Source organism: Branchiostoma floridae, chromosome 17, assembly GCF_000003815.2.
Source record: "Branchiostoma floridae strain S238N-H82 chromosome 17, Bfl_VNyyK, whole genome shotgun sequence".
In the NCBI taxonomy this organism is placed as follows: domain Eukaryota; kingdom Metazoa; phylum Chordata; class Leptocardii; order Amphioxiformes; family Branchiostomatidae; genus Branchiostoma; species Branchiostoma floridae.
The window spans coordinates 18,436,864-18,453,866 of record NC_049995.1 but is presented as its reverse complement, the minus strand read 5'-3'; the positions used below and the strand labels follow the sequence as shown (position 1 = coordinate 18,453,866).

The following is a 17,003-nucleotide window of genomic DNA, read 5'->3' as shown; positions in this document are numbered from 1 at the left end:
GGTGCAAATCTCACCTGTGTGACGTAACGGTAAGAGGGGCTCCTTGAGACGTAATCGGTGTCAGTCTGATTCTTCGAGACAAACTTTCTCAGATGTCTCCTGTCTGGGGACTTATATACCGGTAAACATGGCAGGTGGGCGGCAAAGTCGGGCTTGGTAAGGGTAAAGATTGACCTTAGATTCTGAATGAGCGACGCCGTACAAATGAGACTAGTAAAACCGGTAAGTTGGGTTCTACTTATTATCAGCTTATCCCTGTATTACCAGCATTTTCCGCTAGGTGAATGACTACATCTGCCATATTGACATAGATCAGTGGGTCGGGAATGATCATGATTTTCCAAATTCGATCCATTTTTCGGACACAAGATACCGAACGGTGACATGGTGTTGGTACCTTTCCTTACACTATCTTCTTGTTGATGAAATGGTGGTACTATTATCATAATAGGGCCAAACTTCAGACAATTTCTTAGTTAAACATTGTTATATCGTTCTAAGGATGTTCTGCAATGTTACAATAAGGCCGCTATATTCCTATACAGACATGATAGTTAATTCGTTTTAGAACCTCATCAAACCCAGTCGCTGTTGGCATACTTCAGAATAACATTGTGTATTGTGCAGAATGCATGCTGCTTCATCATCTACCGCTGGACGCCCTTGTGGGACATTTTACGTCTATAGAATTTTATTCATTGGGTCTGGTTATTTTGAAGGGTGTTACGCCACAAAGAACCATAAACATTATATGCAAAGAAAGAATAACCTTTATTGTTATGGGAGTTCTGACATTTAAAGATACATACAAATCTGTTTGTAGCATCGACATTTTAATGCAAGGAAAGAATAACCTTTATTGGTACCAAACTGATTATGGCATCTCACATAATCCAATTCAATTCAATTCATAAAGACTCAACGTCTAATACCACAGACTTGTTAATGTGCAATCCGTAGACATGGTCTGCATTTAGTACATTTAGCCAACACTATAGCTAGTATTAGAGTAGAATATTGTTTATAGCTACTCATTATTACTTGTATATCTCCAAATGTTAACAATGTACTTGCAATTAGCCCTTGGGCATTAACTTGCAAATAACTCCAGTGTATATTTGTTTAACTGATAATACATGGTTAATATATAACAGGTAAAATATATCATTTATCATGTCCCATCATCGGTAAACTGCTGTTTGGATACTCGTTATCAGTTACAAGTCGTGACGTCATCACAGTCTGTGAGAAAGCCGCCATTTTCCTCAATCCTTTTTCTCAAAGTTTAAGGAAACCATGGCCATGCAAGACCCTTGACAGCTTGAATTTTTAAAGCTATCTACAAAGCATTAATCAATTAAGAGTAAATGTCTGTAAGGATCAAACAATGGTGGCAAAGGTCAAAAAATCGATTTGGCTCATATTTTGCACAGTGATAGTACTTGGTCCACAACCCCTCAAAATAGCTTTCTTTTAGATCAAAACTCCTTGTTGCCATGGTAACGGGCCAACAAAGTTTTCTGGCCATTTTCCCCAATTTCCGCATCTGAAAAACACGGAAATCGGCATACTTTACGGCATTGTCACTCCAACACCTTTTACTGTATCGTCAAAACAAAACAAGATCTGAATAGACCAACATTTTGGCTTTTTAGAAATTGTTGTGAAATTTCCAACGAGATAACATTGAGGTCTTGGGCAGCATCAAAACAATACAATGTTTCAAGCTACAAAATAACGTAATTTTTGGCCCAACTTTGTAACACCATAAGTGCCAAGCTGGTAATTTTTTTGACCTTAAATTTGTACCCTGTATAGATGATTGATATATCTATCAAATGCATTGTTGCAAAGTTTGGGGTCTTGTTTGGTTGTCACGTGGTCGTCCTCAAAAGTAGGCCAGTTTTTGCGTTTGACGAAAATTGTGAATTTTAGCCATGTTCAAAGTACTACATATGACAAAATAAAACAGACTTCTAACTCAACTTCTTGTCAAAGAGAGATCTATGTATTGTCTATTTAATAAATGCTTGAAGAGTTTTAGATCGTGACGTTTAGTCACGTGGTTGTCCCTGGAAGTAGGCCACTTTTTTGCGTTTGGCAAAATTTTGAATTTTAGCCATGTTCAAAGGGTTTTCTGTGACAAAGTGAATTTGAATTCTGATTCAACTTCTTGTCAAAGGGAAACCTAGGTATTGCCTATCTGATAAATGATTTCAGAATTTTGAGTCATAAAATGTAGTCCCGTGGTTGTCCCTGAAAGTAGGTCACTTTTTCTGCATATGTCGAAAATTGTGAATTTTAGCCATGTTCAAAGTACTCTACGTGTAAAAAGAAGTCTAACTCAACTTCTTATCAAAGGTAAATGTAGACAACGCCTATATGATAAGTGTTTGTAGAGTTTCAGATTGTGAAATTGAATCACGTGGCTGTCCCTGGAAGTAGGTCACTTTAGATGAAGATTGTAAACTTTAGCTGCATCCGAAGTACAATACTTAGCAAAGTGGAATAGAATTATGATTAAACGTTTTGTCAAACGTAGCTGTAGGTATTGGCTGTTAAACAATTAATTGTAGAGGTTTGGATCTTGGCGTTGGTTTCCCTCATTGGTTGGTTGGCGTTGGTTGTCCCCATTTTCAGATGTTTATGTTTTACTCCTAGAATTAAAAAGAACATTTTTACCTTCGCCAAAAAGGTTATGTTTTGGGTAGCGTTTGTATGTATGTTTGTAGAGGACCAAAATAACTCCAGAACGCCAAAATGGATTGTATTGATATTCGGTATGTGGGTATGATTTGGAAACGAATAGATTTTGGGCCGCCTAGCGGGCTGTTAAGGTACTGCAAAGGAATTTCCGAATTTGAAGAAGGGGTTGACGGATGTACAGCAGGACAGGTTTAGCGTAAGACTTTGAAAGAGAATAACTCAAGCTTTGAAAGAAAATAACTCAAGAAGGGATTGACGGATTGTCATGCTTTTTGGTATGTAGATAGCTTAAGAGATGCTTCATATAAATACATATTTACTATACAAATCGGAATCTAATTTGCATAAATAATTAGGAAAACAATTAAACACGCCCAGTTCCATTATAGGATCATTAGAAAGTGACAAATGTAACTGAAATAGGAAAGAATATTGATCGATATATATCATGCAAAATAAAGACCTAATTTGCATAATTGATTAGAAAATGCTCCGATGTCGTTGTGGTAAATGACGGGAACTTCTTACTGGTAGCATTTGGAAGTTATGTACAGGTGAACATTATTGTTGAACATTAGTTATGCAAAGAGGTCCTTACTTGCATAAATTGTTACAAAATGCGATAAAAATCTTTTTAACATAGATTGTTTAAATCTGTTATTCGGTGGAGGAGATAAACAAGTAATAGAATCTATGCAAATGAAAATCTTATTTGCATAATTAATGACCAAAACAATTAATACAATAGTTGTAAAGGGTAGAATTATTTGGCGAATGTATGGGGTCGTGGAACTCTAGTATATATTATTTATTTGGTTTTGAAAGCTCTGAAACATTATAAACTGTACTTGAAGTGTTCTTATTCAGGCTTGGAGAAATGCTGTTAGAAGACTCTGATACTTTGGAGCAGATGACTTTTGGAAAGTTTATTTTTGCTAACATTTTACAATGTGCAAATTTCAAACGTTTTAAAACAATAAAACGATGTCAATGAGTATTACAGTGACTTATACTGAATTGAATACAGTGTTTGATCAAAGATTAGTGTTGCATGGCCTCTGTGTCTTTTAAAGTAGTGATATGCAATACATAATATGAAATATTGTTTCAGCTACGTTCTGTAATGCGGACGCTCACTAGAATTCATTTGATAGATCTAGATATGGCCTACTTTCAGGGACAACTATGTGACTAAAAATCACTACTTGAAACTCTTCAAGCATTTATTAGTTAGGCGATACATAGATCTTTCTTTGACGAGAAGTTGAATCAGTATTCTAATTTGCTTTGTCATGTAGAGTACTTTGAAAATGGCTAGAATTCACAACTTTTGCCAAATGCAAAAATTGACCTACTTTCAGGGACAACCACGTGACTGCATTTCATGACTCAAAACTCTGCAATCATTTATCAGATAGGCAATACCTAGGTCTCTCTTTGAAAAGAAGTTGAATCAGAATTTGAATTCAATTTGTCACAGAAAACACTTTGAACATGGCTAAAATTCACAGTTTTCGTCAAATGCGGAAAAAGTGACCTACTTTCAGGGACAACCACGGGACTACATTTTATGACTCAAAATTCTGAATACATTTATTAGATAGGCAATACCTAGGTTTCCCTTTGACAAGAAGTTGAATCAGAATTCAAATTCACTTTGTCACAGAAAACCCTTTGAACATGGCTAAAATTCAAAATTTTGCCAAACGTAAAAAAAGTGGCCTAATTCCAGGGACAACCACGTGACTAAACGTCACGATCTAAAACTCTTCAAGCATTTATTAAATAGACAATACATAGATCTCTCTTTGACAAGAAGTTGAGTTAGAAGTCTGTTTTGTTTTGTCATATGTAGTACTTTGAACATGGCTAAAATTCACAATTTTCGTCAAACGCAAAAACTGGCCTACTTTTGAGGACGACCACGTGACAACCAAACAAGACCCCAAACTTTGCAACAATGCATTTGATAGATATATCAATCATCTATACAGGGTACAAATTTAAGGTCAAAAAAATTACCAGCTTGGCACTTATGGTGTTACAAAGTTGGGCCAAAAATTACGTTATTTTGTAGCTTGAAACATTGTATTGTTTTGATGCTGCCCAAGACCTCAATGTTATCTCGTTGGAAATTTCACAACAATTTCTAAAAAGCCAAAATGTTGGTCTATTCAGATCTTGTTTTGTTTTGACGATACAGTAAAAGGTGTTGGAGTGACAATGCCGTAAAGTATGCCGATTTCCGTGTTTTTCAGATGCGGAAATTGGGGAAAATGGCCAGAAAACTTTGTTGGCCCGTTACCATGGCAACAAGGAGTTTTGATCTAAAAGAAAGCTATTTTGAGGGGTTGTGGACCAAGTACTATCACTGTGCAAAATATGAGCCAAATCGATTTTTTGACCTTTGCCACCATTGTTTGATCCTTACAGACATTTACTCTTAATAATGGTTTCGTCAGTATCTTCGACTGCTACTGCAGAAACTGTAACCAACCCAAAATGTCCATATATGGTTTCCTGACACATATCATTTACAGATTAACCAACTGTCGCATTGATGTTATATGAAAATTTACATCAAAATGGATGGAGGCCTGGCGAACATCCATACCGTATCAGCCACACGGTGATTTACATCATTTTGGTTTGGTTTGGTTTCGTTTGACATCATTCACCCGGACATCTTCTCAGACGGAAGACCTGGCACATCCCCGTCTTGTAATTAGCCAACGGAAAAGGGCACAAGTAATCAGAAAGGGGTGGTATCACCCCGTCGTGTGTAAACATGTGTGGTCACATCCACCGATGATGATGATGATGTGAACAGTTTATGATAAAGTGACGTTGATCTTCAATCTAATTTGAGCGAAATGTAAAAGAACCTCCGGTCACGGGGAGTTCTAAGATGCCTTCCAAGCGTTACAAAGATGGATTACAGAGAGATGTATCAGCAGTTTTTGACTTGTCATCTGATCTGATTCAGGACAACTGAGGCCCTGATTGTCCAGAACACGTGACCGTCTGGACGTCTGATATTAGCAAAAGGTCAAAGGCCGTTGGAAGCCTGTACATAGCGTCCTCCTCCCCATCCAGCCGTTCGAGAAGTAGGCATAAGGACTGGTTTGAGAATATTGAAAGTTCACTCTTTTGTGTTGAAAGAAAATAAAAGCCTTCTCCAAAGTGCTGCTTGACTAATAGTTCGACTGTACAGTCACGGTATGGTACCAATCATTGGTCACAACCAGCTGCCCTTCCGGTCCCACAGCCAGGCCTTCCGGCTCAAACCCAGTACGGACGGTACGGACAAACTCGCCGTGACGTGTGAAGATCTGAACCCTCTTGTTACCAGAGTCCGCCACGAGGATGTGCCCCGAGCTGTCTGTACAGATGCCGCGGGGATAATACAGCTGACCTTCACCACTTCCCTCACCTCCGAACTGGAACCTGAACTTCCCAGACTCGTCATACACGTAGACATAGTTATTGTTCCAGTCCGACACAAGAATGTTCCCTTCCCCGTCCATAGTGACGTACCCCGGGTGTCTCATCTCCACATCCCGTGGATGCCGGACTGTCCGCACCAGGGAGCCGTCCGGACAGAACACCTGAACTGTACCTTGGTCTGCATCAGTCACCAGGATGTGGTTAGTGCGCATGTCCACTGCAATACCGCGGACACAACCGATCTTCGTCAGATTAAACCGCGCCATGGCGGTCCCGTCCGTGCTGTACTGTACAACATGATCGGCTGTCCATCCCTGCCCAACTACCCACAGCGTGCCGTTACCGTCCATACAGACATCACGTGGCTTGATGTCCGTGTCCTCTGTACCTGGTACAACTGTTGGGAAGTGGCGAAGGTAAACCCCCTCCGTGCTGAGGACTTGGACTCGCCTGTTATGTGAATCAGCCACAAATATATCGTTGCTAGGCGACACCACAACGCCACGTGGGCTAAGAAACTTTCCAGGTTTTGATCCATCCCCACCAAAAGTGACCACACCCTGTTTCAAGTCCCTTGTAGGGCCAGATGCTACCTTTGTCTCCGCTGTGTGGTGCTCTTGCTCGGGTGCTTCTGTACCGAGAACATCCTCTTTTCCATTGCTCCCACTGCCAGAGTCTTGTCTTGGAGTTTTCCCGTCTTCTTCCTTTACAGTCAGGTTTGCTCCAACCTTGTCACCCACAGTTCCAGGTATCTCTGTAGTACCAACAGAACCCACTAGGTGTGTCTGTGTAGCTGCATCTGCATTCTCGACCTGTGCCGACCAGCCTCCAGGCGGCTTCTCTCCCCTGTACTCCTGTGGCCAGCCTCCAGGCAGCTTCTCTCCCCTGTACTCCTGTGACCAGCCTCCAGGCGGCTTCTCTCCCCTGTACTCCTGTGGCCAGCCTCCAGGCGGCTTCTCTCCCCTGTACTCCTGTGGCCAGCCTCCAGGCGGCTTCTCTCCCCTGTACTCCGTCACGTGGGATGCCACCTGCTTGGCGGCTTTCTCTCCGTATTCTTGAGCCTGCTGCAGCTTTTCTTCAAGAACTGCGATCGTCTCAAGAGCCTCCTTCAGTCTGTTCTCTGTGATGTCGAGCTTGGAGCGCAAAGTCATGATTGTGTTGGAATCCACATCTGCCTTCTGACGGAGCGTGTTGGAATCCACCTCTGCCTTCTGACGGAGCGTGTTGGAATCCACCTCTGCCTTCTGACGGAGCGTGTTGGAATCCACCTCTGCGTTCCTGAGGTTCTGGATGGCCTGCCTCATCTGGTGTTCTCTGAGCCGGTCCTTCTGCACCAAAGCCCGGACCAGGCTGTAGGAGAAGCCCTGGTACTCCATACTCGCGGCTGCCTGCAGATGGAGCGGCAGGGCGTCCGACAACAGGTTCAGAGCAGACAGGCGGGTCCAACACTGGGGCGCCCTCTGGTGTTTGGTCCGGGTACTGCACCCCACCTCGATGTCATCGACAGGCAACTGCCTCTTGACATCTGAACAGATACGTAAGTTATATGTGACATCATGAAATATAAGGATTGAAATGACATCACGACAAATACCTGCTTTTCAAAGTGTAGTGGGGGTCAACATCTGTATCAATTAGTGTAGCAAACTTTGTCTAGCAGACCTGCTGGCGATTTTAGTCATGTGGAAGATCAAAAGTACTGTTTTGTCAAAATGAGACATTCAATTTTCTTTTATCTCTGATAAGCTTCGATGGTCTGCAATAGAAAAGTTAGTGCATATGAACATGAAAGCCAATTCAACGCTGTTACATTTAGTAGCGATGTCTTAATGAACTTGACTCTGAAACTGACAACTGTGTTTATATTAAGAGAAAAAGAAATCAACTCACCGTACACAGGCTCCTCCTGTTGGACTTTGATGGGAACTTCAGCGTCGATCTGTAGTGACTTGACGCCCATGTAGACAAGTCTCGGGTCAGAGTGATCCGCCATGTGCCTCAACACCGCCGTGTTCTCCCGCGGTATGGAGAAGTGCACCAGGATGCTCTTGTGCTTCTTGTAACCTCTGAACTTGACCTGTGACCTCCTGGTGCCACATAACGTTGCCAGGCGGTTTCTTAGATGATCTAGAGTTTCCTGGATCATGCGCACTGTGCCGTGCACGACCACGTAGATGTTGGACGTTGTTGTTCCTTCAATGAATAATTATTGATATGTTAAAGTTAATCAAAAATGAATTTGCAGACACATTGACACGTTTATGCCAATTAAAACAGGAATTTACAGAAATATCTCAAAAACATCTCAAATATTTCAACATTCTTCTTCACGTAGAAATGAGAGTTTTGGACTAGGAAAGCTGTACTTGTTGTAGAAATACAAAAGCGTAAAAAATAGTAAGGCGTTAGAAATAATTGTATGTTAATACATTAAAAATCAGCTTCATTGGCTTGATATGAATTGCTTTCACCTGGTTGGAGTTCTGGGTTTTCTGGTTGAGGTTCAGGGTTTTCTGGCGGCAGTACGGGGGTTTCGGGGAGCAGTTCGGAGGTTTCCGGCTGCAGTTCGGATGTTTCCGGCTGCAGTTCGGGGGTTTCCGGCTGGAGTTCGGAATCTTCCGGAATCTCTCGGCCAGGCGGCTGGAGTTCGGGATTTTCCGGAACCTCACGGTCAGGCGGCTGGAGTTCGGGATTTTCCGGAACCTCACGGTCAGGCGGCTGCAGTTCGGGATTTTCCGGAACCTCTCGGTCAGGCGGCTGCAGTTCGGGATTTTCCGGGATCTCTCGGTCAGGCGGCTGGAACCGCCGCAGAACGTCCAGAATCAGGTCCTGTCGCCCGATCCTCTCCAAGATCTCTTCAACAAACTCCAAGTTCTCCTGGTCAATTTTGTCCAGTTCCATCAGCTTAAGGAAAACGTCCATTCCTCGCCTGAGCTTTTCCAAGTGGCCCTTAGGAATCAGATGCAGGCAGAAGACCTTCACGTTTGCCGTTTCCTCTTCTGTCAGTTCATCGGAAATACGGAGCAAGGTTTGCATGAAATCAAAATGGCGCCTGTCGGCATCTGTGACTCTGCTTTCTCGGACCGGACCTGCCATCCTGAGAACAGACGATGAAATGTCAGTAAACTGAAAATATTCTCCACACATTGTCAGTGCAATTTAACAGCTGCTGGATGCTAGTCACGTAGCCTCATTACGAGGTTTCAGAATGAGCGGTTTTTAGTAACCTTCGCCAAGAAGGTTATGTTTTGGGTACTCTAGAGGTTTGTTACGGTACTGCAGCCGAACTTTCGGGTTTGATATCTCGAGTTTTGGAGGTGCTGTGGTCATGATTTTTGAGTGATAGATAGCTCTTGATGCGGAGAGTCAGCGGTATAGGTTTGGGCACTGCATACTTAATGAGAAAATGCAATGATGTCATTGTGGTAAATGACGGGAACTTCATACTTGTAGCATTTGGAAGTTATGCAGAGGTGAACATCGTTGAACATTGATTATGTGAATGAGGTCCTCATTTGCATAAATTATCAGAAAATGCGATTAAGCCTTCTTTCTTAACATGGATTGTGTGCATCTGTTGTTTGGTGAAGGAAATGATCAACTAATATAATTTATGCGCATGAGGACTTTATTTGCATAATTAATGACAAACAATTAATACAGCAGTTGTAAAGGGTAGAATCATTTGGCGAAGGTATGGGGTCGTGGAACTCTAGTTATAACTGCTCATGACCGATTGAATGCTTTCAAAGTTAAAGGCTCTTGAAAAACATCAAAACGCGTCTGGTATTAAGTATGCTCTGTACAAGCAATGTTTCCCAGCTAAGGACCTTGATCTTTGACCTCCCGGCATTTCACAGGTCAAATCGTGAAACAGGGTATTGTTCTTCCTCTGCATACATGATAAAGGCGCATTTTACTACGACTCATGTTCAGTAACCAGCTAGGCGCATTTTACTGCAACTTTTTGTGTTCAGTAACAACGTTATCGTCTGTGGACTGAGCACCTTTCAGTCCACACCCAGCCCAGTTGGAACCTGTACTGTGGTTGTTTATGGATCCGCAGGTATGTTGCCCTCCCCGTGACGTCAGCTCAGACAACTCCGGAATGTTTGTTTTGGCAACAAATCACCCGGATGTGCCGAGGGGCGGAGATTGAGACCAGGAAATGGCAATGCGTCCTTCCAACAAATAATATATAGCACATAACCAATAAACAACATTAGTATGTTCATTGTCTTATTCATATCAACAAGAAGTATTCAAAGTGCTGTTAATACCTACTGACCTGTCTACACCTCTAGGAAGAGTGTGGCTCAGAAGATATTTCATGTTTACCAAAAGCAGATACATGTCGTTATACCTCTACATAGAATTTCTCTATACTTCTTCTTTTCCCCTTGATGCAAGATATGGCTCGTTCTTAATGCATGTTAAGAACAATTTAAGACATATTATTTTAATGTTCTTTACCTTAAATCGCCACCGGGGTGTTGTTTCAAGTTACAAAGGGGGTGTAGTGAAGCAGGTGTAAAAACTCACCTGTATGAAGTGACGGTTAAATGGATGCCTTAAGGTGCAACCACGGTCGATAAGAAACTAGGGTTTTCTTGAAATCTGTTCCCCTGTTTGTTCACTATACAGACTGCATACTTGTTCCTCCGACAGATGATTCACGACAGCCATACACTACGCACACTGTGCTCTTTGGAAAGACTCGCAGTCCACACGACGCGCTTCAGTTGTTACTGTACTTCCGTGTTCTGGTGACGTCGCTAGATCACGCAAAGGCCGACGGGAGTAAACATGACTTCCGTAAGCTATGGCTAAGCTTGGAACAGACATTGCATAACGGGCATAAGTTGGCGGTTATATCTCCCTGTGGTTCTTAGATTTCGAGCACCAACCAGGTTTTACTCCCTCGGTTATATTTGTTAAGCCCTGTCTGCGTTGTTTATTTCTACAGAAGGTATACGCTTAGTTTTAAAGTAGAAGCTTGTATAAATTTAACTAGAATATATACACGGTTAGATGTTAGGAATAGTACATAGTTCAACTCCCATGTACATACAATTGTCACGCAATTAAGTCTGTTTTGTCATTAATCCATAGACGTCCTTGTAAACTACTCTATGTAATATTAATTGAATGTTATGATTGGGCCGCGTCTCTTGTAGGTTGTTGAATTGGGGGTGAAACCATTGATGATATTTTTTGATAGATTAGATCACAAAGAAACAATCAGTTCTGGCAAAGAAAGCATAATCTTAATTTGTGCCAAACTGATATTAATATTTAATGCAATGGAATTCGTAAGAGCATCAGCTGCTGATACCAAAGGCGTTACTGTGCAAACTGTAGACATGGTGCAGAGGCATGTATTTACTATAATTTAGTATTTATTTGTTTAACTGATAATACATGGTGATATTACAGGTAAAACGTGTCACGTATCCTGTCCTATCATCAGTAAACTGCTGTTTAGATAATCGTTATCATCGGCCAAGTCATGACGTCATCACAGTTTGTGAGAAAGCTGCCATTTTTTCTGATCTTCAGTCCTTCTTCTCAAAGTTAAAGGAAGCCATGCAAGACCATTGAAGGCTTCAATTTGCAAATATATTTACGAAGCATTAATCAACTAATAATTGTTCTGTCAGTATCTGCTGCTGCTGCTGACTCTGTAACCAACCCAATATGTCCATATTTGGTGTCCAGCAGACACTTATCATTTAAAGATTAACCAAATGTTGCATGAATGTTACATGAGAATTTGCCTTAAAATGTATTATGAGCATGTAAGTACATATCATACAATCTTCATTAACACAACAGAATGACAGCGACATCCATAGATTACATTGCATGCAATCATACATACGTAAAATTGGGTACAAATGAATTAATCCACGTACAAATATATTGATAAATCAACATATAGGGTTTCACATATGATTCATACATTCGGTTAAACGTATTTTTCAAAATGTATTTACGTATATTTTTAATGTATTTAAGTATATTTGTACACAGTATTTGTACTCCAAGAATGCACATGAGTAATTGCATTTGTCTAGATAATTAAATGTATTGAAATTCTTTTGAACAGGGGGGAAAAGGCGTTGATCATCATATCGCGAACAATCCGTGGTCAAGTGACGTTGATCTTCAATCTAATTTGGAGGAATGAAAAAAAAACTCTGGTCACGGGGAATTTTATGATTCGTTCCACGCGTTATAAAGATGGATTCCAGAGAGATGTATCAACAGTTTTTCGACATGTTCTCTGATCTGTTCAGGACAACTGAGGGCTTAAATGTTCAGAACACGTGCCCTTCCGGGTGTCAGACATGTGCAAAAGTGCAAAAGCCGTTGGAAGACTGTAGCGCCCCCCGACCCAACCATTCGTTCCTCAGATCACGAAGTTGACTAGGGGACTGGATAAGAATTTGTTAGTCTAATCCATTTGTTATGAAATATAATCATTCTCAAAATAACTGCTTGACTAATAGCAGGGATATACAGTCACAGTATGGTCAAAATGACTGGTAACAACCAGCTGCCCTTCCGGTCCCACAGCCAGGCCTTCCGGGTTAAACCCTGGATGGACGGTACGGACAAACTCGCCGTGACGTGTGAAGATCTGAACCCTCTCGTTCCCATAGTCCGCCACGAGGATATGCCCCGAGCTGTCTGTACAGATGCCGTGAGGAAAACTCATCTGACCTTCACCGCTTCCCTCACCTCCGAACTGGAACAGGAATTTCCCGGACTCGTCATACACGTATACTCTGTGAGTGTCCCGGTCCGACACAAGAAAGTTCCCGTCCACAGTGACGTACCGAGGGCGTCTCATCTCCTCCCGTGGATGCTGCACTGTCCGCACCAGGGAGCCGTCCGGACGGAACACATGAACTGCACCTTGGTGTGCATCAGTAACCAGGATGTGGTTAGTGCGCATGTCTACTGCAATACCGCGGAAATAACCGATCTCCTCCAGGTGAAACCCCCCCATGGCGATCCCGTCCGTGCTGTACTGTACAACATGCTCAGCTGATCCACCTTCCCCCACTACCCACAACGTGCCGTTACCGTCCATACAGACATCATGTGGCCCCATGTCCTTATCCGCTGTACCCGGTACAACTGTTGGGAAGTGGCGCAGGTAAACCCCCTCTGTGGTGTGAACTTGGACTCGCTTGTTACTCATATCAGCCACAAATATGTCGTTGCTAGGCGACACTACAACCCCGCGCGGGTGATGAAACTCTCCAGGTTCTGATCCTTTCCGGCCAAAAGTCATCACATCCTGTGTCAAATCTCCAGTAGTGTCAGATGCCGCTCCCTCTGCCCCCGCTGTGTGTCGCTTTTCTTCGGTAGCTTTAGGACCATCAGGGTCAGTGTCAGAGTCTTGCCCTGCAGTTCCCTTGTCTTCTTCAGTTACAGTCGGGTCTTCTCCAAGCTTGTCGTCCACATCTCCAGATCCCCCTGTAGTACTAACAGCATCCGCTAGATGTGTCTGTGTAGCTGCATCTGCATTCTCGACCTGTGCTGACCAGCCTCCAGGCGGCTTCTCTCCCCTGTACTCCTGTGGCCAGCCTCCAGGCGGCTTCTCTCCCCTGTACTCCTGTGGCCAGCCTCCAGGCGGCTTCTCTCCCCTGTACTCTTGTGGCCAGCCTCCAGGCGGCTTCTCTCCCCTGTACTCCTGTGGCCAGCCTCCAGGCGGCTTCTCTCCCCTGTACTCGGCCACGTGGGATGTCACCTGCTTAGCGGCTTTCTCTGCGTATTCTTGAGCCTGCTGCAGCTTTTCTTGAAGAACTTCGATCGTGTCAAGAGCCTCCTTCAGCCTGTTCTCTGAGATGTTGAGCTTGGAGCGCAAAGTCATGATCGTGTTGGAATCCACCTCTGCCTTCTGACGGAGCGTGTTGGAATCCAACTCTGCGTTCCTAAGATTCTGGATGGCCTGCCTCATCTGGTGTTCTCTGAGCCGGTCCTTCTGCACCAGAGCCCGGACCAGGCTGTAGGAGAAGCCCTGGTACTCCAGACTCTCGGCTGCCTGCAGATGGAGCGGCAGGGCGTCCGAGAACAGGTTCAGGGCAGACAGGCGGGTCCAGCCCTGGGGCGCCCTCTGGTGTCTGGTTCGTGTACTGCATCCCACCTCGATATCATCAACAGGCAGCTGTCTCTTGACATCTGAAAGGCAAGTGATAGGAACGTAGCATGCACAAATCAACAGATATGTAGTCTAGATGGTTCTGATTTATGGAAAGTACACGATAAACACATAGCTATAGGGTATAATCTGTATAATATACAAATAGCGACAATCTTCTTTCTTTCCTTCTTTCTCTCTCTTTTTTCTTTCTTTGTTTCTTCCCTTTTTTCTTCTTTCTTTCTTTCCCTTTTGTAGTTCTCTGAAATTTTCATGTAACTTGAAAGAAAATGCAAACGTGGCCAAAAGAAAAACACTCGACACATAAATTGAATCTTAAAGTCAAAGCACCCGATTTTAGACATGGCGAGAAACACCAACTAACAACATTACCAATAAGTAAACTGCTTGCCGGCGGTAATGAAGAGAAATACAAAGTCATCTCACCGTACACTGGCGCCTCCTGTTGGACTTTGATGGGAACTTCAGCGTCGATCTGTAGCGACTTGACGCCCATGTAGACAAGTCTCGGGTCGGAGTGATCCGCCATGTGCCTCAGCACCGCCGTGTTCTCCCGCGGTATGGAGAAGTGCACCAGGATGCTCTTGTGCTTCTTGTGACCTCTGTACTTGACCTGTGACCTCCTGGTGCCAGATAACCTTGCTAGGTCACCTTTAAGACGATCCAGAGCTTCCTGGATCATGCGCACTTGGCCGTGCACGACCACGTAGATGTTCGACGTTGCATTTGCTGCAATCATTAACCATTAATATGTAAATGTCAATTAAAAGATAATGAATTCATAGACATACTGATAATGACAATCAAACATGAAGTGACAGAAAGGTTTTAAATCTTATCTGTTTGGAGAGTATAGTCCTCCACATGTCATGTAGAGAATAAAAAATTTATAGACTGCAGTTGGCGTTATAAAAATATAAAACTGTTTCTCAAGGCATTACAAATAATGTTTTTTTATGTGGAGTAACACTCACCTTCTTCATTTGCTCTTTCTGCATTGCTTTGCCCTGATTGAATTTCGGGGTCTCCCGGCTGCAGTTCAGGGTTTTGCGGCTGAAGGTCGGAGTTTTGCGGCTGAAGGTCGGGATTTTCCGGCTGCAGGCCGGGATTTTCCGGCTGCAGGTCGGGATTTTCCGGCTGCAAGTCGGGATTTTCCGGCTGCAGGTCGGGATTTTCCGGCTGCAGGTCGGGATTTTCCGGCTGCAGGTCGGGATTTTCCGGCTGCAGGCCTGGATTTTCCGGAATCTCTCGGTCAGGCGGCTGGAACCGCTGAAGAACATTTTGAATCAGGTCCTGTCGGCCGATTCCTTCTAAGATCTCTTTGAGAAAATCGAGATTCTCCTGGTCGATTTTGTCCAGTTCCATCAGCTTGACGAAAACGTCCATTGCCCGCCTGAGCTGTGCCAGGTGGCCCTTAGGAATAAGATGCAGACAGAAGATCTTCACGTTTGCCGTTTCCTCTTCTGTCAGTTCATCGGAAATACGGAGCAAGGTTTTTACAAAATCAAAATGGCGCCTGTCGGCAGCTGTGACTCTTTCTCGGACCGGTGACGCCATCCTGAAAACAGACGATAAAACGTTACTGAAGTCATCCTATTCTGCACACACTGTTTGTCTAAGTAGGTAAGATATACATTGGTAGGTAAGATAATAGTAGCGAGTCTTACACTTTTATAACGGTTTACGGAGGGTAGAAGATTAAAGAATACGAACTTTCTGCATTTCAAAATGTGCAATGGCAGTGCTATGCCTTGTGGGTAAAATGTCAAAGTTAAAGACGAATGAGATATAAAGAAAACACGTCTCAACATATTTGTTTCCTCTTCGGCAAGAGCCCATGATTACAAGTCAAGGGCCTTCACCTTTGCATGAATAGTTAATACCTTATTGTATTCCTTCTACCGTCAGTTCTACCGTCATCATATGAAAGTACCAGCGTTAACTCCTGGGGACTAAGCAACATTCGGTCCACACTAAGCCCAGTTGGAACTTGTACCGTAGTTGTTTGCAAATTTCCGAGTACCTTACCCTCCCGTGAGGTCAGCTCAGACCACTCCGGAGAGTTTGTTCTGTCCATCAATCATTAACACGTCACGCGGACGTTCCGAGGGGAGGGGCAAAGATCACAACACTGATAGGTCTTTGTGCAAATAACATACTATTAGTAATATGTTCACAGAACATAGATTATTGAAACTGAAGGTGTAAAACGACTGTTTCACACACCCAGTCATCTAATTCTGTAAACATAGAAGGCATATATATGAGCTAAAGGTCTCTCAGTAAACCAGTAAATCAATATATGTGGCTATTATACTATCACTAACGCTGGGTTTAAGTTTTGTAAACATTAACCTTCAAAGGAGCAGTCCACACCACACGGTAGTGCCATTTTCCGATATATATTAATTTTAGAAAGTTATAACTGCATACTACTTCATATTATACGATAAAGTCCCCTGTTGCTCCACATGCCTCAAAAGCATTCAGTCTGGTACTAAACTCCCCAAGTACCCTCTACTTGAATTAATCCTATGGCTGAATACGATGCAAAAACTTTAGGTAAGGTTACAAAACTAATTTCAGGTTCGCTAAAGAATCTCGTCTTGTTCTTGTATTCTTCGCTATCTTATGAGGAATTTTGCCTTCTCAGTGTGCTTTAGCGTACCTCATTTAT

General features: G+C 43.0%; 2 protein-coding genes across 2 annotated transcripts; both read right to left on the bottom strand.

Moving 5' to 3' along the window:
* Window positions 1–12,658: 12,658 nt before the first annotated feature.
* LOC118404454 (E3 ubiquitin-protein ligase TRIM71-like) lies at window positions 12,659–14,125 on the bottom strand. Its single transcript, XM_035803531.1, has 2 exons — window positions 14,071–14,125; window positions 12,659–13,641 (listed from the first exon to the last, which is right to left on the bottom strand). The coding sequence occupies exons 1-2, from the start codon at window positions 14,123–14,125 to the stop codon at window positions 12,659–12,661; spliced, it is 1,038 nt and encodes a 345-aa protein (XP_035659424.1).
* Window positions 14,126–15,280: 1,155 nt separating this feature from the next.
* Window positions 15,281–16,403, bottom strand: LOC118404453 (zinc finger protein 768-like). The gene is made up of 2 exons (XM_035803530.1): window positions 16,355–16,403; window positions 15,281–15,789 (listed from the first exon to the last, which is right to left on the bottom strand). The coding sequence occupies exons 1-2, from the start codon at window positions 16,401–16,403 to the stop codon at window positions 15,281–15,283; spliced, it is 558 nt and encodes a 185-aa protein (XP_035659423.1).
* Between the last annotated feature and the right edge of the window lie 600 nt (window positions 16,404–17,003).

What these genes read in the sequence shown, in the direction of transcription:
- LOC118404454 (XM_035803531.1), bottom strand. Translation starts at nt 14,125, where the DNA reads ATGAGGCAGGCCATCCAGAATCTTAGGAACGCAGAGTTGGATTCCAAC. An exon ending in GTTGGATTCCAACACGCTCC is followed by an intron (nt 13,642 to 14,070) that starts GTCAGAAGGCAG and finishes TTAGTACTACAG; the next exon opens with GGGGATCTGGAGATGTGGAC.
- LOC118404453 (XM_035803530.1), bottom strand. Translation starts at nt 16,403, where the DNA reads ATGGACAGAACAAACTCTCCGGAGTGGTCTGAGCTGACCTCACGGGAG. An exon ending in TGAGCTGACCTCACGGGAGG is followed by an intron (nt 15,790 to 16,354) that starts GTAAGGTACTCG and finishes ATGAACTGACAG; the next exon opens with AAGAGGAAACGGCAAACGTG.